This window comes from Lepeophtheirus salmonis, chromosome 10 (genome assembly GCF_016086655.4).
Source record: "Lepeophtheirus salmonis chromosome 10, UVic_Lsal_1.4, whole genome shotgun sequence".
Taxonomy (NCBI): Eukaryota; Metazoa; Arthropoda; class Copepoda; order Siphonostomatoida; family Caligidae; genus Lepeophtheirus; species Lepeophtheirus salmonis.
The window spans coordinates 2,357,693-2,384,150 of record NC_052140.2 but is presented as its reverse complement, the minus strand read 5'-3'; the positions used below and the strand labels follow the sequence as shown (position 1 = coordinate 2,384,150).

Here is a 26,458-nt window from a genome sequence, read left to right as displayed (position 1 = left end):
AACACAGTTACAGACCATCAGGGCGAGCTTCTGGAGACAAACAACGATTACGAGGCGAGGTCTCACTCCCCCCCCCTTCTTTCAGAAGGACCTCATGTTGAACTGTGAGGGCTAGTTACGTTGCTGAGGAATGCAGTGAAGGTCTAAGTCCTCAAGGTTGCCAATGGGAGGACTATGTAGGCACAGTGCCACACGGACCACAATTCCCAGAAGTGACCAGATTGAGCGTGCCTGCAACAGTTTCAGGTACAGGCCGGAAAAAAGTCCTCGTCAATGAGGGTGTCTACTTTGAGTAGAATTCGAAGATAAAAGCCACACCTTTCAAAAGTTTTTGTATTTTTTGATTTAATAAATTAATTAAAGATTTGAAGCATTGTTTTGTAATTTTTTTGAAGTGTGTCAAAAATATTGCGTCGACCTTTCATATACATATATTTTTTTAATTACATTTTTCGGAAAAAAATTTCAAAAATTAAATTTCAAATATTCAATTTGTGGAGAATGTCAGTTGGGGTTATCAACTTTTTTTGAATTTCGATTACGGCTAGTTAGGAAAAGTTGGGGCTTGTTAAGGAAATAACCTATGCAAAAAAAAAATCCTATAATGTCATCTTTAGGTAGCACATTTAGTTCAAAGTTTAAAATGAGACAAAAGTTGTTTACTTCGCCAATAAAGATTAAAAAAGAGCATTCATCCTTATTTTGCATTAATTAATGATGATGGATATTATTCTAACCTATAAAAAGGATTTGGACTAAGGAGGAAAAAAAAGAGAATAACATAATAAAAAATTGATATTTCCTTTTTGAAAATGTAAAAAAAAAATATGTGCACCGATCATCCCAATTTCCTTACTTTTTTCTATTTTATGACAGAGATTGACAGAAATTACTACATCATTTGCTTCACTTCTTTAATCCTATATCAATTTTTTGACATACAAAATATCATAAAGGGTTCAGCTCAGCTTCATGAAACTTCGTCAAATGATAGTTGAAACATTAAAGTATATGCCCGGTTCAGATTCAACGGTTCTATCGGTCCCGATCTCGATTTTTTCATTTCAACGGTTTTGGTGTCGATCTTGGTTCTGGTCTTTGCTCTCGGTTCTTTTTTATACATGCTTTGTTTGGTAACAGGAACTTAAAACAAGAGGCGTCGCCAGAAAATTAGGGCCCAGGAAACTAAGGTTGCTTAGCAGAGGAAGATGGTTGAAGATGATTTCGGGCCTTTTTTCAGTTTCGTTTTGGAGGAAAGGTTCCGTGATACAATAAAGGTAGCGACTTGTTTCATTTACATAAAATTATATAGATGGAATATCAAAGGTGTATAAATATACCAAAAAATATGTACAACAAACGAAAATAAGCACAGGAACATAGACCGATAAGCAATATATTGCGATCTCAATTCGACTTTGTTGGTTCTGGTTCTAGCAGTTCAAGAGCCGGAACTGCTTGAACTGTTAAAACTCCTAGTCTGGTAAAGGCACAAACTTGGGGTGTGAGAAAAATAAAAAAATATACTTCTTTAAAAAATGAAAGAAAATTATAATACCTAATATTATTTCAATTTTTCCTCTCTTTCAAGAGGAGGAAATATTTGAAGCGGCCTGTATTTGGTTCACAAACCTACAAATATAACGTGATTAATACAATTATATCATTCTTAATGAAATCCTTAGACAAAATGAAGTAAACAAATAACACTTAGAAGCATTGCCTTGTATAAGTTTGCTATTTATTGCAAATAAGAACTCAATCGTTATTCGAGAATGTGATGAAGTTTGGACAAAATATTTTGTTTATGAGCTTGTTTGTGTATATATTTGATATCCAAATCAGTTGGATCTATGTGTAATATTGAAAACCTTACACCTGATCCTAACTTGTGTCTAATATCTTCTAAGTCTAGGCATTATTTTATTATAATACAAACAAATTGAATATTTTGAAGATATTGTACCCAAAAAGTTTTTTAAGTTTGTTGCTATTTTTACATTTTGTTGTCTTGGATACTTAAATATACACACATTGTTTGTGTTTTTTAATATTTGCTTCAAAGACGTTCAATAACACTTTATACATAGGAACTCTACTCCAGTAGTACATTGCATTTGTTGCTAATGCGACAATTTTTGTCATTATAATTTATCGCAAAGATTGACTGATAAACGAACTTGTTTTTGTTTTTTTTCCCCGAATATCATGAAAATTCTATCTTGATATAATCCATTTTCATTCAAACACGTGGAGTTCAAAAATATGTCATATGATGTATATTTTGTATGACCATTTGTAATATATGGTGTGTCAACATAAAAGCAATCTTGAACACAAATCAAATTAATTTATCACCTTTATTTGACTTAAGAGACATAAATTGGGACTGAGTATATGGGCCCTGACAAGAATCCATAAATCTATCCATTTCTCATTCTTTTCATTCGTGCAATTTAGGACGAACCCAAAGAGTTAATAGTTATAATTGTATGCTAGAAATTGACAATAAAATCATTCTAGCATGTGTCTGTGTTGACAAGACACAGATATCTAGAGCGTCCCCTGACTAAAGTCTAGTCTAACTAGAACATTCTTCAAATTGTCGGGGTGACCACCTTAAAGTTTTTCTGTAAAATTTTTCACATACCGGTATGTTATATTTTTCACGATTAGGTCACTTTTTTTTACGCACCCTATATGTAAGAATCTGAAAATATTGAAGTATATCACGAAGGAACTATTATGATGCTTAATATATAATGTATTTTATTATTTGTTCCTTGTTTGGATATTAAGGTCAAATATGTTAGAATCATACATACAAACTATGGTTTCTCATTTCCCGGGAAATACTCGTTGAGCCGGATCCCTGAAATAACAGAATTCTGTTAGTAAATAATAATACGATGAAACTAAAGTATTTATTTTTATATTGCAAGAAGAAAAAATAACTTGTAAGCTAAGTCTTATATTCTTATTTAATCAGTATCGCTATTAGTGCACATTTGCTTTTTAAGATCCGGCTGCTCTCGTTTTTTTAAACCTGTAACCCGATCCCACCAAAAACAACAACAAACTTAAATAGTAAGAGATGAACGAGCTTTTTTTTTTATTGAGCTGGGGGTTCCATAATTGTGACATACACAACATTCATCACTAAAACCATCCATTTAACTATTTTTGATAAAATATGAGACATTTAGTCAATTGTCACTTAAGGTAGGTTAGCACATCTATCACGCATAGAAGCCTAGGCATTTATCTATAAAAACTTTCCATATAAATCATCTTCAAACCTCAGCAATTCTCCCTTTTTAAGTACAGAGGCTCTGTGATTTAAAAAGTACCTTGCTTGTAGGAGTCAAAATCCCTTGATAAATTAAATTTTGCAAGTACCAAAATTACGCAGGGTGTCTTTTCTCTCCATTAAGCAAGACACCTATAATATCGCAGAGCCTCTTTATTTTAACTAGGAGAGTCGTCGAGGTTTGAAGATGGTAGTATGCCAATTTCGTATACATAAATAGGGCGGCTTGAGCGTTTTATACAACACCCTGAATGATTATATTATTTAAAATAGGTTTATATTATTCACATAGAGGGCACTGTAAAAATTATGCTACATACCCAAACTATGGACTGTCGCCCCTCCTTGCAGGTAATATATTTGTTTAGTTTGGTGATGCCCTATTACCTGGTCACGCGGTCTAGAATGTGGTAGCCCGGCTTTAAACTTATATTATGAAATCATTAGGTATACAACCCCGAGAAATTCCGGGTTCCCGAGCTCTGGAGAGAGAGATCCTAGTTACGAAGGTACCATGGAAATTATATATGAATACTTTCTTTTTCATCTTGAGGAAATGGTGGTTGTTGGTATCTGAACTTTCTCAAAAGGTAATCATTCTACAATCTATGTAAACTCCATGGTTCTACCCTCATTCACTCCTCTTTGTCTGTTTTTTTTATTATTATATCATACATTATGTACGTATTTATTTATAGAATCGATTGCGAAGGAGGTCTTTAACCCTTATGTTGGATACGGTTTTATGAAGAACTATAACAATAATAAATGTCTTGTTGTACATTTAGAAATATAGAAGATAATAAAACAAATTATTATTCATTCCAACCCCTTCCAATTCATAGCCGAGATACGGCTGCAAAATAGAGAAATAAATCACTGTAGAGTAGGAAAGTACCCTCCGGTTCGGGCCTAAATTTTAAGGATAGGTCTGAGTCGACCGAAAAACAGGGAACTATATGTTCATGGGGCTATTGGACGGGGAACTATATGTTCATGGGGCTATTGGCCCCTTTTGAAGAATTTATATATTTATCACAAGAAAAAATTACCTTTTGTCTAGAAAGTTTTAAAGATCATGATTTTCGTGAAAAAAAAAATGTTTCATTTTTTTTAAAAAATGGACAATAAAACCAATAAAAAAATTATACAGATGCCCCCCGATGTCGTCATCCCTTCCCCACTTGAATATACATTTCGGCGCCAGTGGATGATACTAAAAAATATATTATTACTTTTGGGCAAAATTGAGCAGGCCTTGTCTTTTTTTTTTTCATTTTAAGTCACATATTGGAGCGAGAAAAAATGTGACGTCAGTCGGAAAATTTGAAAAAAAAATATTTAAACGACCCTAGTAGCGGCCTTGAACATCCTTGAAATTTACTGGTGTCGTCATCATAAATTGATCTTCTATCATTTCAAGCCTAATTTAGACTTCAATTAAGAATAATGGCGAAATATTCGCGTGTTTTAGAGATACTGAAAGTTCTACTAAAAGAATTCAAATGGTAAACTGAGATACTTTACTATAATTTTAGTTAAAATAATGCATTCTAGAGGAGGCTTTAATTTGGGGACGCGACTGTTTTTAAGTCCCTCTATAAAGGATCAATATATTTCTATTTAAGTATCTTGTTAATTTTCTAGGGCATACTAAATACAGTAAAAACAAGACAAGTGAATGGAAAAACTGCAACAAAGGTTGTTTTTTTTTGAAAAACAGAATTTACGTTGTTAAAATTTGATTTTTTTTATTAGTCTTTTTTAAAAAGAACCTGAAACTCAAATTCGAAAAAAACTCGACTTTACTTAACTCGAAAAATTTCTACAAAATACCTCTAATTCGCACTCTGAAGTATTATTATATCAAAAACAACACTAAACTCGAATGATCAAAAGTCACAAATCGATTAATCTTATCCTCAATTGTTGTCTCTTCTTTTCATTGAGTAATTCCTTATAAATTTTGTTGTCATATTCTTTCATTGTGCATTTATTTTTCTATTCAAATGGGCATGAACCTTGTAGTTTGTTTAAATACTCGATGAGTATCTTTCGTTTATTATTACGTATCATTAGTGTTTATCCTTATTTGTTTATTACGACAACTTAGTAAATCTGCACCCTCTAGCGAATATATAAGCTTTTGTTATATTTCCTCATTACCTATTGTTGGATATTTATTTAGACCATGTCTTTACTCCAGGACGAACTATGTAAACTTGACTCAATATTCAATTACTGGAACTCGACCAAACTCGAATACAACACTACAAATTATTATTTATTCTTCTCCTTTCCAATTTATAGAGAGATACGGCTGCAAAATGGAGAAATAAATTACAATCACTTGAGAGCATAATATTTCATAATATGATGTTTCAAATATGATCAAAATATCTTCCTTAATGTAGATAAGACATGAGACCAGTGGCACCGGAAAAAGGAGGCAATGATTGGTTATAAAAGTTGTAAATCATAGGGTCTAAACTCAAAAATTAACAACTTAGTAACCCCAACAATTTGAGGAATATTTTAGGAATTCCTCTATTTTCGATCATTAATTTTGCTCTGAGCTGAGCAAGGACTTGCAACTCCACACCAAATCCTCAAAGATTGCTCTCTGTCATTTATGATCACAATAACAGCTTTCTGAAAAAAAAAAAAAAGATCCAATGAATTTGACTTTATGCTGTTTTCATGATTTAAAGAGACTGACTTTAAGTATTTTGAGCTACAAAAGGTTATTAGATTGGATTTATACAATTATATTAATTTAAATATATAAATCAAGGACCTATGTTTAGAATTCAAGTCATTTCATGCCCAGTCATTGATTCTTATATTGATAAAATGATCAAGTAAATATATATAATATATTTGTAAAAGGGATACAATGATATAGACGCATTTAAAAACGATACACCATAGATTAAATCAAATTTGGCACCGATACGACCAACTCAATTACGTCTAAACAAAATTGTCCATCATATAAAAAGCATGACTAAATATAAAGTATTATAAAAGTTATAAAATTCATGAGCTAAACTCAACCCAGAATCAGTACGAAACTATTAGTATCGACATTTGGCAACAAGAAAAATACAAAAGTTTAGCTACCATATGTTTGTTTTTCCCCATTTCCTAGTCTGATTTTCCCATTTGACAGTCAAAGTCACGTAGAGCTTTTTAAAATAAACAAAAATACAATTTATTTTCCTCTCAGTTATTTTCATACATTTTTAATAGTTGACTCTTGAGTGATTTGACGCAGGAGACTCAACGTATTATGAATTACAAAATGGTATTACAATGTATTTTGATTTGTATAATAACTTATATAAATTAGAGACTTCAATTCAATATATATTATATAAACTGTGATTAGAAAAAATTCCTTCTTACGCCTATACTATTTCGTACTATTCGAATCCAATGACGTCATTGGAATCCTTAGATTTCAAGAAGTGACACGTGGTAATCGTTCTAATGATGTCGAAGCAACAACAACACCACAGGCAACAAATTGTTGATTTACTCTTCACTGATGTGGGTTAATCAACCAAAAAAATTGCGGAAATGTTAATTTCTATTCGTAATAATTAACAGTTGGTAGCAAGAAAAATACAGAAGACTAGCTAATAATGTAGCAATTTTTATTTATTTTTTTAAAGTGTTTTTTCTAGACCGATTTGGAGCGATAATTCGGTTCAGAACATGATCTCAGACCGAAGACAAAAACATAATCATTTTTAAATCGTGAAATTATTTTTTTCTGTCCAATCTAATGCAAAACATTTAACTTCATTGACTTCATGCACCATTTATCTTTATAATCGGTCAACGCAAGTAATTCCATCTCAAATGAACTAGTGTCGTGTCGGTCCATATTTATTCGGTCCAATCCAGCCTTGGGACAGGTCCTTAAGACCGTCGATCCTTGGGACTGTCGTTCTCTGAGAACGGTCTTCAACTGTAGATCCTTTGAGTTTTTCATACAAAAAAAGTCCATGGTTTATTAAGTCAAATAAGATATATGAGATATGTATTAAGATCATTGCAGATCTCTTGCAAAAAATATTATTTTTTTTTCATTATAGTATAGCATAATAAGAACATTTTATATTGATACTTAGTTATACAATTTATTCAATTAAATAAGGGAATAATTTTTTTAAAAAGGGGGCTCGAAGGATTGATTTTATCTTCTTTAAGTACCAACAAGTAGGACTGGACTACGGTCCTTGCTCCTAAATAAGGACCGACAAAACTCATCTAGCTAATATAAATTTTCTTTTTCAACTTCGTCTTTTCCCTATTGTCAGTCGAGGTTATGAGCGAATAAAGACGATGGCGTGATCCATGATTATCAAAATAAGATGCTGTACATAAAGCATATACAACAATTGCATGTTATCATCTTCATAAATAAAATAAAAATGGCTAGGATTCAAAACAGAATAACAATACTACACGTAAATGGTATTTCATCCTATTATGATATATTCAAATTTTTTTTGTATCATCCTTATTGTATAATATTTATGTTTGTATATAACCATATACATATATTTTGATTAAACACATTCCAGGAATTCAAATACATATGATATATAATAAAATAACTCAAGAATGATAAACTACCTGAAACTATGTATGTTTTAATTATTAGGTTGACTCTCATTTATCTTGGCTCCCTCATGATCGGCTCATACATACATACTATAATCAACTTTCTTCCTACAATTACACCGTCCTGTAAAAGCCTTCAAATTCACAGTTGCATTTAATTTAAATTCTTTTATATTCATCATTAAAAAAAAAAGTCTTAATAATAACCACGTTTACACCCACAAAAACATAAAATATAATATGTAATGGATGGAAGTTTCAAGGTATTGAAAGATCTCATCTGTTATATGTATATCGGATCTCTAGGGTCGTAAATCCTAAGTACTTTTTAGCGTGTAAATTTTCTTCTTGTTCACAACTTGAACAGTGATTATTTTTCTAAATCTGTTTACAGCTATTTTGTCATTCTTGAAGAGAATATAAAGTGTCATGACGATTTTGTGTGCTCATGAATGACAAAGATTAACCCTCATTATTTCTTATAAGCGGTGATGAAAATCCTGTGTATTTTGGACAAGTTAAAAAAAATGTACCGAAAATCAAAAAGGTAACCCTCACAATTAGAGGAATGTTTTGGAGAAGAGGAGCTTAGCTCTCATGGCGTTTCATTAGATCTGCTACAATCAGCTGTGATGAAGGGGAAGAGGAAGAAGACAGAAAACAAGACCATTGGCAAGAAATACTCCGATGTTGATCCTCAATTATATGTACTTTGACTTACACCTATAGCTCGGTAACAAATCCTCAAAGACTGTTACTCTCCGTCTTTTATGAGCACACACGAATGTAGTAGAAACGGAAGTTCACTCCTCAGGAATTAATTAATAATGACAACAGATGAGGAAAAGAAAATTCCTTCTTCAGATTACCAATTCCAAAGAAACGGGCGAGCTAAAAAAATCACCAGATTTCCATGACTAGTTATATATTTAAGTCTTTGTTAGACTCTGATTAGAATTGAATTCGACAATATCCTTGATATACATATATGGAGGGGTATTTGTTTTTATTTCCTTGCAGCTAAACTAATAAAACGTCATGACAGCTATGTTGATCTCCTCCAAAACATTCATTAAATAGTCAGTGTTGCCATATTGATTTTGGTTTGGTTTATTTCCTTTTTATATGCCCAATGTGCTTAGAATACACAACGCTATGTGTCCCTTTTACATTGATAACATATACATTTTTTTAAATTACAGGATCCTGTGAAATATTAGGATGTAATAAGAAAATAACTGTTGTTTATTGAGCCTCTTTCTTTTATGATCCCTTAACACAGAAAAAAATAATAACAAATTAGTAAATGATGAACGAGCTAATTTTTGGTAGGTTATAGAATTTATAATCTAAGAATGTCCTGAAAAAATAGTGATTTCCTAATGGAACGTATTAGCTCAATGGAAAACGGCTCGGGAGAAATTATTCTCTCAATGTGAGTAGGTTCATAAAGGAATATACTTTATGTATATTGACCTCAAAGAAGATTCCTAGGTTTACTTATACTGAATCAGTGTAGCTCCATCTGACGAATTAAAAGAACATTAAAAAATATTTCCTCTAGGTACAAATCCCCGAGAAGTACCAGGGAAGCAGGATCATAGGGCATATAGATAGGGAGCCCTAGTTTACACCCACAAAAAAACAGAATATAATGGATCTTCTTCGAGGTATTGAAAGATCCCATCTATTGTAGATATATATTATTAATAATGTGTAGTACAATATAAGGATCAATTATTATTATAGTTACATAGGAGTATAATCTACAAAACAAATGATGTAATAAAAAGGATTTGTAGAGTTTGTCTCAGATTACTTACAAGGATGATTAAATATCTCTCAAAATGTACGCATAATGTGTCAATCTTTCTAACTCACCCCATCTGAGTCTAAATAAATAGTCAGGAGTAGTTATGCAGTATCAATTTACAGAGTTCTAAATGGACTCACAAGTATGTAAATCAAAAGGAGATGATGGTTAATAATGTAGCACAGTGATAGCAATATTTTCAGGCACTGTTGGTATTTGGATACTTTTCTTGACTAAAAATATACCATATAACAGAAAAGGGTGGTAATTCACATGCACTCCCAGGGGAATCCGCAGGATTTTTGTCTTCGGTAGTGGGTATGGGGGGGGATGGGGGTAAAGACTCTAAAGCTCCCCACAGCCTTTTCAGACACTCCACGTAGATTAGGAAATGAGAGTTTGTCTCTCAAACATTAGACCAAACATGGATCACACGAGAATAAATAAACTACTTCATAGACGTATGTTCAAGTTAATGTTTTATTTTTCTATATATTTAACATATGTAACTATAAGATACTAGGAGTGTTACTGTTCTGACCCGTCCTTCCCTACCGGTTTACATGTGTGTACATACTCTTTGTGGTCACTTAGTTGCACATTAATAAAGAACCTGAATACACCTTTTGCACTCACTCGGTGCTACCCTTCTGTGGAATCTAATAGTCGATCCTGGCGGCGACGAGCCTGGATGTCTAATTACTCATCATATTAATAAGTATTTATACATAACAGGTACCCTGCATTGCCCAAAGTTATTATGCGTCGACGAACAAACACACATTCCTATAATAATATAAACGATAATTTCCTAAAAGCATCCTCAGGCATACTCTCCGTTTTCATGAGAACACTCACACGTAGTTACTCAATACATAGATGTTCTCTCCTCAAGAATAAAGGAAGAACAAAAACACGTTCAAATTTATTTTTTAATGTGACGTGATGAGCCAGGAAGTAGTTTAGTCTCTAGAACTCCTTGCTCTAAACCTCATCTAAAATAACATTTATTTATACTTAATAAAGTAATACCTTTTTCTTTTTTTTTAACATGAGTTGACCTAAACGCCTGCAACATTAATTCATTTTCACATACTGTTTTTACTTCTTTTTTTTCTACGCGATCAAATATCTATACTCAAACATGAATCACTTTAAGCATAGATGTATACATACCTTGCTTTATTAATGAAAATCAGTTGTATTTTGTATACAGGCGTTAGCAAGAGTATGTGAGAAATGTGAGTGCGCTCAAACTATAAAAAGTTCAAAAATGACTGGTCTAAAGGAAAGAATATGCAAAACGCTTGAAATGATAATTAATGAAACAACACAAATAAATCCTCAATTATGTTTTCTCATTCACATGCCTCGATCAAAAAATGACTTGGGATGGGACTTTTGAAGTCTACAAAGATAACAAAACCTGTAATTTTTCGCTACAAAAATATCATTCTTAACAATGGCGCGAGTCAAAAGATGAACATAGTGTAATAAACAATTTAAGGGGATAATCGGAGCTTGTACAATGTACATCGATCAACTCTATCAGTATTTGTTGATTATTTATCGTCAATAACTCATAAAATGAAGTAGAGGAACCCGATATCAAGAATGAGATTGTTCACTTGCCTCAACAAAAGTCGCAATCCTACTTATATGTAGTCAATTCTTCATACCAACTGTTGGTCTCGATTGAATATAGTTTAATCATAGCTTCTTTTTTTTTAACTAATTGTAGTTCAAGAAATCAATGTTTAGAACTCTAATATAGGACATCACTTTTATGGATAAACACAGGGGCATCTGCAGGTCGTGGACAGGAGGGGCTATAATTTTTTCCCCTCTGGATTTTTGAAAAAAAATTTCAAAAGATTTAATATTTGGAATTTAATTTTTAATTTTTTTGTGAGCAGCTGTGTATTTTTTTATATATTATTACTTAAAGATTAGAGTTGTAAGTTATATCACTTGCCAATATACTATAACCCCCGTCAAATATTCAGAATTACTTTTTGTCATTCATGATTAAATTTTATATTTAGATGTTCTCTCGTTCAAAATTAAGGAATGATGATAACAGCTTTACAAAATAAATAAAAAACATTGTTGTTGTTGCCAACAACAACAACAAACTCGCAGTTTTAAAAAAATCTTAGGATTAAACAACTTTTTATCATTATGAGTAGGGATGTAAATCATAAGGTTTTTGGGCATGTAAAAAGAAACAGAAAATCAAGATGGCAACACGAACAATTTAAGGAATGTTTTGGAGGAGAGCTGTTATGACGTTTTATTAGATTAGGTGTAAGTAGCTATGAGAGGAACAATGCCCGCTTCGTATCAAACAAGGACATTGACAAGAATTACTACGTTATAAATCCTCAATTCCACTCTGACTCCAACAAGGACTTAGTTAAAAAGCATAACCACGAATGCCTGTGCTCATACCTGCTTGAGAGTAACTGACAATCCTTGTTGGAATCAGAGTATAAGATCAACAACGGAGTAATTTATGTATATGTTCTTGTTAGATTCGAATTCTTCTTGATTTCCTAGATGCTATAGTAGCTGCTTACATCTAATATTGATAAAAGAGCATAACAGCTGAGATGCTCGCAGGGTTATCCTGTCATTTTTCAGTTTTGTTTGTTTTTAATAACGACAAGTCATATTTTTTACAAATCTAATCTTAATTAATTAAGGAAAGTCCTTTTTGAATGTGCAGAAATAGCAATGTAGCAACGAGCGTGTGCAGAATTGACGAATATGTATATTTGGAGTTGTGAATCCTAAACATTTTTTAGTGTGCAAGTTTTGAACAATGTTTCTTTCATTTTTCTGAAGCTGTGATCATTATACTTCTTTTATTGTTGAGGAGAGAACATCTAAGTATTGAGGGAGGAGCTACGTGCTCATAACATACAGAGAGTAATGCTGAGGATTTCTTAGGGAGTTATCTTCCATATTATTTAAGCATTATTATTTTGATTAGAGGTAAAAAGTATCTTCACTTCACTTGCACTCGTGTAAAATGACTCGTGAACAACTTGGGTATGATTTAAAATTTGTGGAAACTTAAATAATAATAACGATATACGTATGTTGTACGTACATATTAAATAGAAGGTGAAGAATATTAAGAGAATGGATTTGTGTATATTTTCTTAGCAAATAAAAACACAAAAACAATCAAATCCCTTTTAAAAGTTATCCATAATCCTCTTGTTTATATTGTATACGCTCACATTTATCTATAAAAAAAATACATTCCAAATATAAGTATACACATAGAAAGTGTGAAAGATGAATCGAATCCACGTCACAACCCTCTCACAGATGTGGCTTTTCTCACATCTGAAAAGAAAATAACGTGATAATAAAGTATCAACAAAAAAATCTCATATCTATGAAAATGTGGTTTGATAGAGTTGTAATCATAGTATGTTGGTTGTAGTTATAATTTGATTCTCCTTTAATATGGTGTAGGAATATGCGGCATTTAGGTACATATTATGTCCTAATACATTTTGAAAGGATGGACATGAATAATAATTAGATTAATATATGTGGCCCGTCAACACAAAAATAAGCTAAAATGATTTTAGGATTAAAATTGAGTGTATTCATATTCATTTCTATTTCACCCTTTGTCACCTTTTGTTAATCGTTCTAATTTAAGAAATTGATATATTTAAAAGCCTCTTTAATCAAATAAAGATTTTTAAACTACAGCTAAAATTCTTGGGTATCCCAACTCATCCCACAAATTTGAATAATTACCTTATAAGTCACACAAACTGTTGATGTTTTATATCTTTCAAACGAGATATTCCTAACAAATATATCTGACTTCTGGACAAAGAAGGGGAAAAAGGGTGGACTTTCATCTGCGTCGGAAATAACACTTCGGACATAGTCGAGCAGCTTGCGATCAAGCTCTAGATCATCTACCTCGTTCGCAAGCGCCTGGAAAATTGTTCCGACCTCAAGGATCGCCGTCCTCGAAGCGGTAGGTCAGTCAGACTATCCCTTGAAGCTTCCAAATACCCTTTATGTAAGAATTTGATACTCCCATTTCTGTTTGCCATAATATTATAAAAGGATATTTTTTAGGACGCAGTACCTTTTCATCATTTTAGCTTTAAGATTTAATTGATTATTGAACAGGGCTCTCCAAAATTAGAGTAACATTAACATAAACGGGAATCAAAAATTAAAAAATGAAAGTGACTATGAAATTAATGAAACAGAATATGAGTCATTAAAATTTTTAAAAATCTTATACAAATTTAATTTATTATTTCTGAAATTTATCTAGTCTGGATTGAAAAATAGATCAACACAGAAGTGCTGGAAGAATTAGAATGAAGTAAATGGTTTCCAATTTCTTCAGTAGAGTCTAAATATACTGTTCATCAAACTGAACAATATGAAACCCAATGGCAGTAGACATAAAGATATGCAGTTTTTGAAGCACAAAACTTGGATAACTTATGGGTAATAAGGATGTATTTTTTTAAGGTGGGCATTTTCAATGGTAGACAAAGAAATCAGAGAAACAGTCCCTATATTATCAATACATAAAAAATATTTAGTTATTTTTGATAATATCTAAATAATAAACCCTCCCATAGTTGGCTATAAAAAATACAGAAGGCTACCTATCATTCTTTATTTACAAAAGTTCCCTTTGACTTTTGTCAGTCGAATTTACAATCCTATAATGTTTGGAAGGAGATCAGCTTAACTGTCACGACGTTTTATTAGATTAACTAAAGTCAGCTATGAGAAGAAGGGAATAAACGGAAATCTCATTATACTCCATATCTAAAAGGGATATAGGCAGGAATTACTCTGTTGTCGATCTTAAATTACTTTCCGAGTTCAACAAAGACTTACAACTCCCCCATCAAATCCTGAATTTCACTTTCAACTTCATTACATAGGATTTGGATTTAGGTTTATAATGATTTATATAAATGAAGGACCTTCGTTGGTCAAATTATCACTTCAATGTCTATAATATAATTAAACAATATTCTCTAATTTAGCCATTTCTTTACTCAATTTTTTTTTCATTCCCCTTTTGACAAAGCTCGACGTGAGCATTAACAACTCAAAGGTTGCGTGAAACCCAATAATCTAATAAGTTCCGTTGGAAAGAGTAACACTTTCTGATAATATATTATCATCAAAAGCGAGAAATTCTGTTATTAATATTAAAACATCCCCTTTCCTCTTCTCCATTAATGAAATCCCAACTGATGCCAGACATGCTACATCGTAATCCAAAATCTCCTTTATTATACATTTATAACATTACATCACAAGAACAAAGCATTACTGGCTAGTAATTTACCGCATGGAAAAAAAGACAGATGCATCTCTTAAATATAGAGTAATGCAATCATTGTTTGTATTTGTGTTGATGAGAGGTTCTGCTCTAAATAGACACCGTTCAGATTTAATTCATTCATTTGATGATGAAAAGTATATTTCAAGAAGTTGTTTTTTTTTATGTCTATTTTGAACAAACTAATAATATTTATATGAAATATTTAACTGGGTAGTTCGAATATTATGAAATAGGACAAACAATTCTATTGTAAATTTTTGTTAAATTTTTACTTGTTGCTGTAGTCATTCTGATATGCCCAAATTTTATCACGTTCATTCAAATTGCTCACCTTTTTGGCTTACATTTTAGTATTAAAAAACACCTGAACCTCTGACTACAGAGGAGCCGCATGACGGTAATAAACCACCACCATCAAATTGTTTAGCATTGAAATGTTTAATAATCAAATTACACACAATCATTTCAACTGACAATGTAAATGAAGTTAAAATGACCGTTGACCACTCTATTGGAAATTTTATAAATTGATCTGGCATTTTGCACATTGCCGGTAACACACATACACATTAAACTGACAATTAATTATTAATTAAATTTAATACGCTATAAGAAAAGTTTTATGCTATGAATTTGTTGTAAGACAATGTTGCACGAACAATTGGCATCATTAATTGCATTGATATTTTTTGGGTTCGTAATCGTAAGTCATTAGTTTTTGTCAGCATTTCGTCAGTGGCATAATATAATCTTCGTCAGACATCGTCATTGTTTCGTCGTAGTTATCTTTTATTTCGTTTTCGTTGAAGTTTCATCTTCGTCAGTTTCTACTTCATCAGAATTTTGCCTTCGTCAGAATTTTGTCTTTGACAGTTTTGTCTTCATCTCGTCTTCGTCGGAGTTTCGTCTTCGTCATGATTTTTATTAGATTTTCGTTTTCGTTTCATCTTCGTCATAATTTTTGTTCATGAAAAAATGTTTCGTTAACGAAATGATTTCCTCTCGTTAGGCTTGACGAAGTTAACACTGCAGGGATCACTATTCATTTGAGTGTATATTCAGTGTGTGTTGTACATGTTATTATTTCGTAGAATTTGCAGTTTGTATGTCTCATAAGATTATATATAATTAATTATTACGTCTATTAATTGATGCTCCCATATAATTTTATCTATCTAATCACATAGATAAATATATTCTCTATGTTAATACAGGGATTTTGTAATTTATCAACCTTCACTTGTTTCACAGTACAATTATCCAGGATTAAACGAACGCGATACATCTCTATTTTTGTGAATTTTGAAAATGCTGACTTAAGAAAAAGAATAAAGTCTTCTTTTGACGTAACGCAACTTGAGGATTTCTCAACTGTTAGCTGTCGTGTCTTTACTTTCATTCCTTGTATACTCTATTTCCCCCCTAAAGCTTTTACATGAAGTAGAGATACGAGCCTGTTAGCTTGAGGAGAAACACTCAATAATATGTATCATGGTCGAGGAGTAATCTTTTTCCTACTCAAGAAGTAGCTTTTTATTAAACGACAGATGACGTTACCTTATGCAATTTTTCCTTTTCTTTGAGGAATTTACCCATGTAAATTGTATACTCGACACTCATAAGTAATAACACACAAAAAAGTATCACTACTATTTTGTGCCAATATTGATCACGTGATCTTTGTTTCTCTAGTTTGTTTAAGCTTCATTTCCCTCTGCCATTCCTAGAGTGAGAAAGTATTTCTTGAAGAGGTTGTTATCAACTTACACTGAGTCAGCTGTTATTGGGTGATTTACATATCTTTTTTTTTTCTCTTTCGTTTTTTTCTTGATTTTCAAGGAATATATAAGTGCATCATACAGCGGTGGAACACAACAGTTGACGTGAGCTTACGCGACATTAGCGCCCTCAAGCTATCTAGCTATACGTCTTATCAAGCAGCTGCTTTATTTTTTTCAACTGCTTATTCGCCGCATTCACGTCACTGACAATTATTCGAGTGAAACGTCAACATAGAAATTGTTATTGTACTATGCTCTAGAATCAATAAAAATAATAATGTAATCTATTTTTCTGCCTACTTCCGAGGAGTTGATTGATTGCTGGCATATGGTGCTGTGCTGAACTGACACAGTCTATAGTTGCCATTGCTACCAAGAATAATGAACTCTGCCAATCCCAAGTTCGAGGATGCTATTCAAAAGATTCAGACAAATTTGGAGCGGCACATCTCGAACCTGGAAAAGGAAGGAAAGGTGGGAGATGTGGAGGATTCTTCGGATGAGGAGGATGAATACGGGGCGAGGAATAATGCTAATGAAGAACTCCTTAGTCGAGTGCTAGCGGATTATTCCCTCAAGGACGGTTCCTCTCCCTCGGTCCTTCGCGAGTCCATTCAAAGTGGCTCCTGCCTCATTTGCTTGAGCTCTGTGAAGCGGAATGAGGCCATTTGGAACTGTGGGACCTGCTATGATAGCTTCCATCTTCAATGCATCCAAAGATGGGCTAGAGATTCTCTTAAAAGTAGTAAAGACGCTCAAAACTGGGCCTGCCCCAAATGTCGAAGCTCCTACTCGCACAAAAGCATTCCTTTTGAGTATAGATGCTACTGTGGGCAAACAAGAGATCCTGCTCTGGATCCATGGAACTTGCCACACTCATGCGGAAATGTCTGCAATAGGCCTCTAGATCCACTCTGTGGTCATTTTTGTACTTTACTCTGTCATCCAGGTCCTTGTTTGCCATGTCCAAAGGTGCATTCATTTCTTCTTCTTCTTTCTTAGCAATGCATTGACTACTCTTTACCCCTTCAGGTTGTCACTGAGCGTTGTCATTGTAAACAGTCAGCCCCTGCTACTCGACGCTGCTTCAGTCGTCATTGGTCCTGTAACAAAGTTTGCAATCAAAAACTAAGTTGTGGTAAACATTTATGTCCTCTACCATGTCATCAAGGAGAGTGTTCCCCTTGTAAGAAAACAAGCGTTCAACTCTGTAGTTGTAAGCGGCATCAAGAGCAACGTGACTGCTCCAACCCTGATTGGCAATGCAAAGATAAATGTTTGAAACCTCTAACATGTGGACATCATTTATGTGATATAGTTTGTCATTTCGGTTTGTTTAGAATTTATATATTTTGGATCTATTTCTCTGATGAATAATATGCCTTTTTTTGTCTAGATAAATGTGGGCCTTGTAAATTAAGTGGAGTGAGACGTTGTCCATGTGGAAAGAGTAAGTATCAGTTGGACTGTACAATAGCAACACCCACTTGTAAGGATACATGTGGCAAAAAACTATCTTGTGATGTTCATATTTGTATGGACCGTTGTCATAGAGGAGATTGTGGACCTTGCATTCAAACACTTCCAAAAGTTTGTAGATGTGGTACCAAAAGCAAGGAGGTACCCTGCACAACAGAGTTTTTATGTGACATCAAATGCAAAATGCTCCGGAATTGTGGAAAACATTCATGCAACAAAAAGTGCTGTGATGGAAGTAGTTGCCTATCCTGTGAGCAATTGTGCAACAAAACCCTCTCTTGTAAGAATCACAAGTGCCCTTCTATTTGTCACACTGGGATTTGCTATCCTTGCATGGAAACCAAGGAGGTAATTGAATAAATTTAAATAAAGAGGATGACGTTTTATAATTTTTGATTCAGATTTCTTGTAGCTGCGGTGAAAGTAAGATGACAGTCCCTTGTGGAATGGAAAAAAGTGTCAAGGCACCAAAATGCAAAAATAAGTGTGACAGATCTAGTTCATGCAATCACAAAAAAATTCAAACCCATTCTTGTCACTATGGGCCCTGTCCATCATGCTCTTTGATTTGTGGAAAAACCTTAAAATGTTCTCATATATGTAAAAGTAAATGCCACGAGATGGTGAGCGTTAAAATGACGAATCAGAAAGCATCCGGTCCCTGGGAAGCAAAGTCCTTCATTGAAAAGAAGAACTTACCCTGTCCAGATTGTAATGAGCCAGTCACAGTTTGTTGTCTAGGAGGCCATGATGAGATGAGTTTACCATGTTATGCCTCGAAAGTGAGTTCTTGTGGACGAGCATGTGGACGAATTTTACCTTGTGGGAACCATAATTGTACTAGGAAATGTCACAAAGTGAAGAATGCAGTGGACTCTACGTCAGCTGGGTCCAATTGTTACAAGTGTGAAGTACAATGTGACAAGTCTCGTCCCTCGGGTTGTGCACATCGATGTCCTAAAACATGTCATCCTGGAAGTTGTGGGAATTGCAAAATCATGATATGGCTCAACTGTCATTGTGGAATAAATAAAATATATATCAACTGTCATGAGTTGAATAATGCTGACGATGAGAAAAAGTCTACGCTGAGAAGTTGTAAGGATCAATGTCCAAAACTACTGCCTTGTGGTCATAGGTAAATCAAACTAATAATTGAGCCTCATGAATTGTATTTTCTTGTTTTTTCCTTCAATTCTGTAGGTGTTCTCAAATCTGTCACGACAACCCATGTCCTGAGAGTAATTGTAGTAAAAAAGTCAAGTTGTACTGTATTTGCAAAAAAGTGAAAAAAGAATTTATTTGTTCTACAATTCCATTAAATGAAAGAAATCCTCTAAAATGTCTATCAGATTGCCCCTCTAAACAGATCAAGCCTAAGGTAGACAGTTCATTAATTTTCTATTTTTCTTTAAATATATTCATTCGCCATTTTTTACCTTAGGAAGCAGCGAAAACTCCAATGGATGACATTACTGCGGAACAGAATTTGGCTTCCACTTATAATAAGGAGCGACGAGGGAAAAATCGACGTAGAAGGCGTTCGGACGTTGAGAGTGAGAGTCCTTCAACCATTTCAAAATATAAGTTTTATTTTGTAGCATTTATAGGTTTTATCGTATCAGTCCTATTATATTATTACTATACGTAATTGTTGATATATATTTTAAGGCTTAGGAAGATATTTTACAATTTATATATGATTATGTCTATGTGAGATGTTTCTGCTAAACGTTGTTTTATCTGTAATACAAACAAACCATTTTATTTAGAGATAATAATTAATCTTATTCCTCTTTAAATGTTAATTGACTCTTCAGGATGCTTGTGAATATAGTTTAAAATGTATTTTTCAAGTGTAGAGCGCTCGCCAATGTGTTGGATGCCATCTGTTATACCTGGAATGCCATTTGGAAGACTCAAATCCGGCTCAGGCACTCTTAATATATGAAGGAAATCGTTTCTTTGAGTCAAAAGAGATCGTATAACACTAGGGAAATCCTTTGCGTAAAATCCTACAAAGTCCCAGTTCTCTGAATCAAAAAATCCGGAAGTGGATGAAGCTATTTTATATTTGACATGAGGAATGGGATTAAAGATCTGCCTTCCTTCTAGTACGTTCAAACGAATGCGGTTCAAAAAATTCCTCGTGGGATTTGTTTGAGGGACACAGGAATAGAAAATGAGTGCTTCAGTGTCATATGTTGGGTGATGTGTAATGTTTGGGATGATTCTGGATATAATTTCGAGCATAGATAGATCTGAAAGATTTTTCATTTGGTATGTGGTGAATCTTTTATTATTGGCTTCAATTCCATCAAAGTCATATATGATGTGTCTGTGAATGTTGTGCTTCGTATTCGTTTTGATATTGCTCAAGGAAGGTATTTTCCACTTATCTCGTGGGAGAAGAGGCGAAATCCAGTGGATAGTCTGAGACTCTGTCACAAAGGGCATTGGGATCATAACAGGATCCTCAGCCTTTTCTTTAAATCCCCTAATCAGTGTATCTCCTTCCTTCAAAAGGAGTACAAGGTTGATTCCCCATTCGGGAATGAATTGATACCAACCTCTTTTAATTGCACTTGTTGTTTTTTGACCAGCCATATCTAACAAACTATATATGTGAGTCCTAAGAGCATTTCCTATAGGAAAATTATATTCAAGGAGGATTATATATGTAGGTATATGTCATGTAAAAACTATTTAATTCACCTATAGGTTTTGGAGTAACAACATCGGTTTCCGCGCTGAGCAGATGACTTTGGTTAAAATATATCCAAGGCAATGAGGATGTTTCGTAGCGTGGTCGTTGTATTAATGGTCTCTTGTTATTAAGTTCTTTGTACCATGCCTGAAGACTTTGAAAATCCGTGTAGTCAGACTCACTTTGAGGACGGAAAACATGTGAATTCAAATTGAGAGCTTGTTTATAGTCAGAGCGAAGAAGGATGAAATTGGGGTTTTCTATGACCTGAATGGAATGGAATGAGTGTGAGAGGAGAGAGAGTTTAATTTCTTTAATCGTAGCATAGGACCTCTCTAAAACAACAAGGATGAGATGACAATCCGGACTTGATAAATAATTATTAACGGATCGTATTTCAAGAGCAAATTCCTTAATTGTTTGATTCAAAAATGGAGTGAAATGAATATTGTGAACACAAATGACTCCGGAGAAAGTGATTTCCTCAGATAATTTGCTGGGTCGGTGACTCTCTGAAGATTTTCGGAATGATGTGATGTTTGAATCCAGACTGGATTCTGTTGTGAGTTTTTGAAGCTCTGAGTGGAGTAGAAGGGAATCTGTCTCTAAGGAATTATGAAGGCGAGAGGAGTATTTGGAGTCGAAAAAGATATTTAAGGCAATGGTGACTATGAATCCAGAGAGAAAATATTTCGAAACTAGAATTCCTCCGTTTAAATTCCTCATTATGATGATGTTTCACTTTTATTTCTCTTTTTAATGCAATATAAATTGTTGCATTCTCAACAACTAAGGAACGTTGCTTTGAAACAAAGCCAAGTGAGTGATTCAGTGAGAAGAAAATTGCTTTTAGTTAACAAAAAAGCAAAACTGTTTATATTTGAAGTTTTAAAAGCAACGAGGGTATTTGGTACTATAATATACAATAATATTAAATGTAATGTAATTTAATAGGTCTTCTTCGTTGGGAAAAAGAGTAAGTTTGTAGCAGATAAGAGGAGTGAGAGAGCTAAAGCACTCTCATTACCATATGTGTCATTTGAATGATTTTATTTTCTATATTATATATGAGAAACAGACAGATAAATAATGGATTACTATATTTATAGGTATTCTCTGTCCTTTTACTTCATAAAAAAAAGCCTCAAGAGGAAAATCAAAATACGAAATTCATCTCTATTAAATTAATTTTCAATCAAAGCTTTTTAATAAATAAGAGTTTATTTCAATCGATTTCCATAATTAGTAATTTTATGCACTGCTATGCTGGAATATTTTCTTACTTTATATTAATTGCAAATTCATATACATAAGGTCACTAGAATAGTGATATGTACACATATTCTGAGTTATGAAATACAGGGCTGTAGCCAAGATTGTTTTTTTTTCAACTGACATTTCGTTTTTTGCAACTCAAATATGAAATGAACATTTTGCCCTCAAGAATTTTTTAGTAAGTCAAACCTGGTCTAAAGGCCACTCCGAATATTGCAAATATATTTAAATATGAATTACTGTCGATCTTCAATTCTACACTAAGGACTTAGATTTATAACTACAGAGCCCTCATTATTACTCTCTCAGTCTTTCATTAGCGCACGTACTTGGTTATTTCTTTATACTTACAGGGTGCACATAAAGTTCTATTAAATGTTTATTAAAGTAACCCTTAGCCTAGACCACAGCCCGAAGTCTCTCCGAAAAGGACTTGCATCCTGCACGCACCAAGTCAACGGGGATGATTTTTGTCCTAAAATGTGGGGTAATTGGCTCCCCTATCTCTTACATATATTGTCTATGTTATGTAAGAGATGGGCTGAAAAGTCCAGGCCTTAATAAAGAAAACACGGGGTTTTTTTTTGTTCAAAATTGGTTGTTTTTTTATTATTATTTATATTTTTATTCGCTTCATGGAGCGGAGTCTCCACAACACTTTTCAAGCCATTGCTTAGCTTAAACGGTATTTATACCCATGAAAAAAAACCGGTGTAAAATTGAAAAAACGGAGTTGTTTTTGATCCATTATTTTGGAAATAATAAAAATAGCGTATCACTTTGCACAATCACTCACAAACTAAACAACATATTGTCATGAAATGTTGACAGCTGTCTTTTGTAGGTTGGTACTAACTGAAAATAAGGTGAATTTAAAATAAAAAAATAGTTTTGCCCAAGGTTAATAAAAATACAAAGCTAGAGCATCATATAATCGGGCTTGCTAGAAATTTCCATCTGATGTATGTATTGTACCGACTGCTGGACAAGACAGACAGATTTGGACAAAACATGCAACCACTCATCGTTTATGACGTCACTATTGCTATAATGTTCAAGTTAATGTATCTTACCGACTGCTGGACAGGAAAAACATATCATAATAAAACACGCAACCACTCATCTACTATGACGTCAATATTAAAAGCGTGGTGGAAGCCGAACATTATTCGTACATGCGTTATGGTATAACTTGTATTTCTATAACCTTGGTACTACCTATGTGAGAAGTCCGGGGACTTTTCAGCCCATGTGTTAACTGAAAATATATAAAATAGAGCCCACACCATTGAACCTAGGACGCTGAAATTTTGCATGGATGCCTGTTTTGAACCTGATCTGGCTAAAACGGAGGTGTCGATTTTTGGGAGGTTATATTCTATAACCAAAACACAAAAACTGTTTTATAGGGGGTTTAGTTATAGACTAAAAAGTGACTGACGTCTCAATGAACAACTATACGAACATTTTCTAAATTTATTGAAAATCAAAAAAAAAAAATCGGTTAAAATTGCAGTTCCGTTTTTTTCAGGTGCTAAAAAAATGGATTTCAAATGGAATATTGGATTCTTAGATAAAATCAAGTTTGTAGAAATTTGTTTGCATATGAATATGAAAAATAAAAATTGATGTTTAACTGAGATATCTGTCATTTTCTGATAATTTCCCCCTTTTTTTTTTCATCAAACGTCAATTTTTATGAAGAAAGGTCATACAAAGATGCATTTTGGGCATACAATTTTCGATTCTACTTCCAATTTCCAGAACATTTTATTACATATTTTTTTTCCAATATTTGTAAAAATGAATCAGTTAGCAAAGGTTATTTTTTCGATAACATTATTTTCTATAACTGTTATGTTTTTTCAAGATCGAAAACATTCTTGGTAGGTTGAGGGTTTCTCTTTACAGTGGCAATAAATGCTATTAACAACTTTTTTTTGTAAAATTAGTAAAAAAAAGTTTTTAGCATTTTTTTCTTCGAATTTGGATTTCTCATCCAGACAATTTTTTTTATGTATATAAGTTGTATTTTATTTGAAATGTATTACACAAAAAAAATAATCATAAGAATACATGCGCTCTATTATAAAGCTCGCCCACACTGAAGGTGTATAAATATTAAGAAGAAATCAGATTGACCATTGTCAATGTGATTTCCCGCTCCCTCCTTGGCCCAAGCAATGCCGGGTAAGCCTTTGTTAGTATAATATATATGGATTAGTGCTATGCAATGTTGCGGGTTGGATCGGGTTACAGAGTTCTCCCCATATATATGCCCAGATTCCTATCTATAATACTTTAGTAATTTATGATTTTTCTAATAAAAATTACAAATTGATTACTAATGATAAGACGTATGTAATAATGTACAAATGCGCATAGAAAACGTCGTTATATTATTGATTGTATCTCGCAGCCTTTCCATTAACAATGAAACAGAATAACACCTTTCTTAAAATTAGTTGGTATTTAAATGAGTTTTGGGAATTGTTCGCAGCTTAACAAAAGCTTATTACAATTCAACCAATACAATAATCGGATAGGGGGGGGAGAGTAGAAGAATCAACAGATGACAACAAAATTCATAGTAAATTTTTATGTTTGGTAGGTAATGCAGTGATATATGAAGCTACATTATGAATAATATTAATTAATGAAGAGAGATTAATTAGAGATACCCACAGTCCTCTTTGACCCGGAATAGGGCTGGTTTTAGGGTGACTTTCCCAGTCTTGATGGAGGTCCGTAGTGAATAGAATTTCTAAATATGTACACCAAGATGAAATTTAAAAAAAAAAAACTCATAAAAATAGAAATAGGTGACCTTTTAAAGAAAAAAAAAAGATTTATTTTTAAAACATTCTTCACTCAAAAACGTCAATAAATGAGCTATGGACTTAAATTACATTATTCAAAAAGGCTTAAGAAGGGCTTTTTTTTTGTTTAAATCAAATTTTAAATAAAGGCTCGAGACATTTATTAAGTCATGAAACGTCCGGTCTATAAGAGGAAAATGATGCATGTTACAAATTGACAAAAATAGAATTAAAGAACAATATGAATCCAAAATATCTTTTGTAAGAAAAAAAAACAAGATTCAAAGTACTAAAAAAAACAAAATGCTACAATATATATTTTCTAAAAGCAAGAATACTTTATTTTTAAATTTATTTGTTTTCAAAGTATTTATCAACACAACTGTCCTCTTTTTTTGGAAATTAGAACATGGCCGCCACCCTATATTATTACTTATTAGTTAAGGCATGAGCAAACTAAAAAAAATATTATCCGCAAGGTGTTGTGACATTCTGTAGTTTGGCGTTTTAAAAAAATGCCACATGATGAGAATAATTTTTACAGCGCCCTCTATCTGAGTTACATACACATATATTTTATATCAAATTTTATTATTATTTAGTGAGTTTATTATTTTGTCGCTAAATGGCGCCACTCACTTTCGCTTCGTTTACAAACTAATGCTCCATAAAAATTACTGGACTTATTATTAAATAGGTCTTTATGGGACGTGCAAATTGCAATTTGTACAATCTGATTGTGCAAGATAAACTTTACGCAACATCTATGCAGTTATCATGTCAATTAGATAAGTGGTAATTCAACCAAGCTCAAATATTTGGATTTAGTACTTTTTTTTTACTTTTCTTTTCAGCTTTTCTTTAAGAAGGTGTTTTCGTGGTTCAAGTAAATGAAAAAGGGAGAAAAAAATCTGAAACTGCGAAGAATTAGCTAACTATTAACTGATTGAGGGCCTATTTTCTATTTCTTTTCGAAGGAAGGTTTACACGAGATACAATATATAGGTAACGACGTGCTAGATTTAAGTATTGACATCAAAAAATATAGTATGGTAACTCTTAGAGTTAACTCTAGAGAGAAAGAAAGCGTACTTCCTCCAGATGACGTTACAAACCTTATGCAAAAGAATAATTAGTTATTTTAAAAATATAATTATTGCAAATCAAACTAATTATTGATTGCACAGTATCATTTAAAAAAAAAGGAAATGCAGGCTCGAAAGCTTATCTTTCACATAATAATGTCTAAAAACTTAGCACCAATCATTTGTGTACATAAT

General features: G+C 32.9%; 2 protein-coding genes across 2 annotated transcripts; one reads left to right on the top strand and one right to left on the bottom strand.

Annotated features, from left to right (window-relative positions):
* The first annotated feature begins 16,809 nt into the window (after positions 1–16,809).
* On the top strand, positions 16,810–20,144 carry LOC121125028 (NF-X1-type zinc finger protein NFXL1). Its single transcript, XM_040720118.2, has 6 exons — positions 16,810–17,870; positions 17,931–18,228; positions 18,295–18,725; positions 18,779–19,515; positions 19,581–19,758; positions 19,822–20,144. Exons 1-6 carry the CDS (start codon positions 17,280–17,282, stop codon positions 20,026–20,028), a joined length of 2,442 nt encoding a protein of 813 aa, XP_040576052.1. The 5' UTR covers positions 16,810–17,279; the 3' UTR covers positions 20,029–20,144.
* LOC121125029 (uncharacterized) lies at positions 20,011–23,853 on the bottom strand. The gene is made up of 2 exons (XM_040720120.2): positions 21,093–23,853; positions 20,011–21,022 (listed from the first exon to the last, which is right to left on the bottom strand). Exons 1-2 carry the CDS (start codon positions 21,808–21,810, stop codon positions 20,175–20,177), a joined length of 1,566 nt encoding a protein of 521 aa, XP_040576054.1. The 5' UTR covers positions 21,811–23,853; the 3' UTR covers positions 20,011–20,174.
* Positions 23,854–26,458: the final 2,605 nt, after the last annotated feature.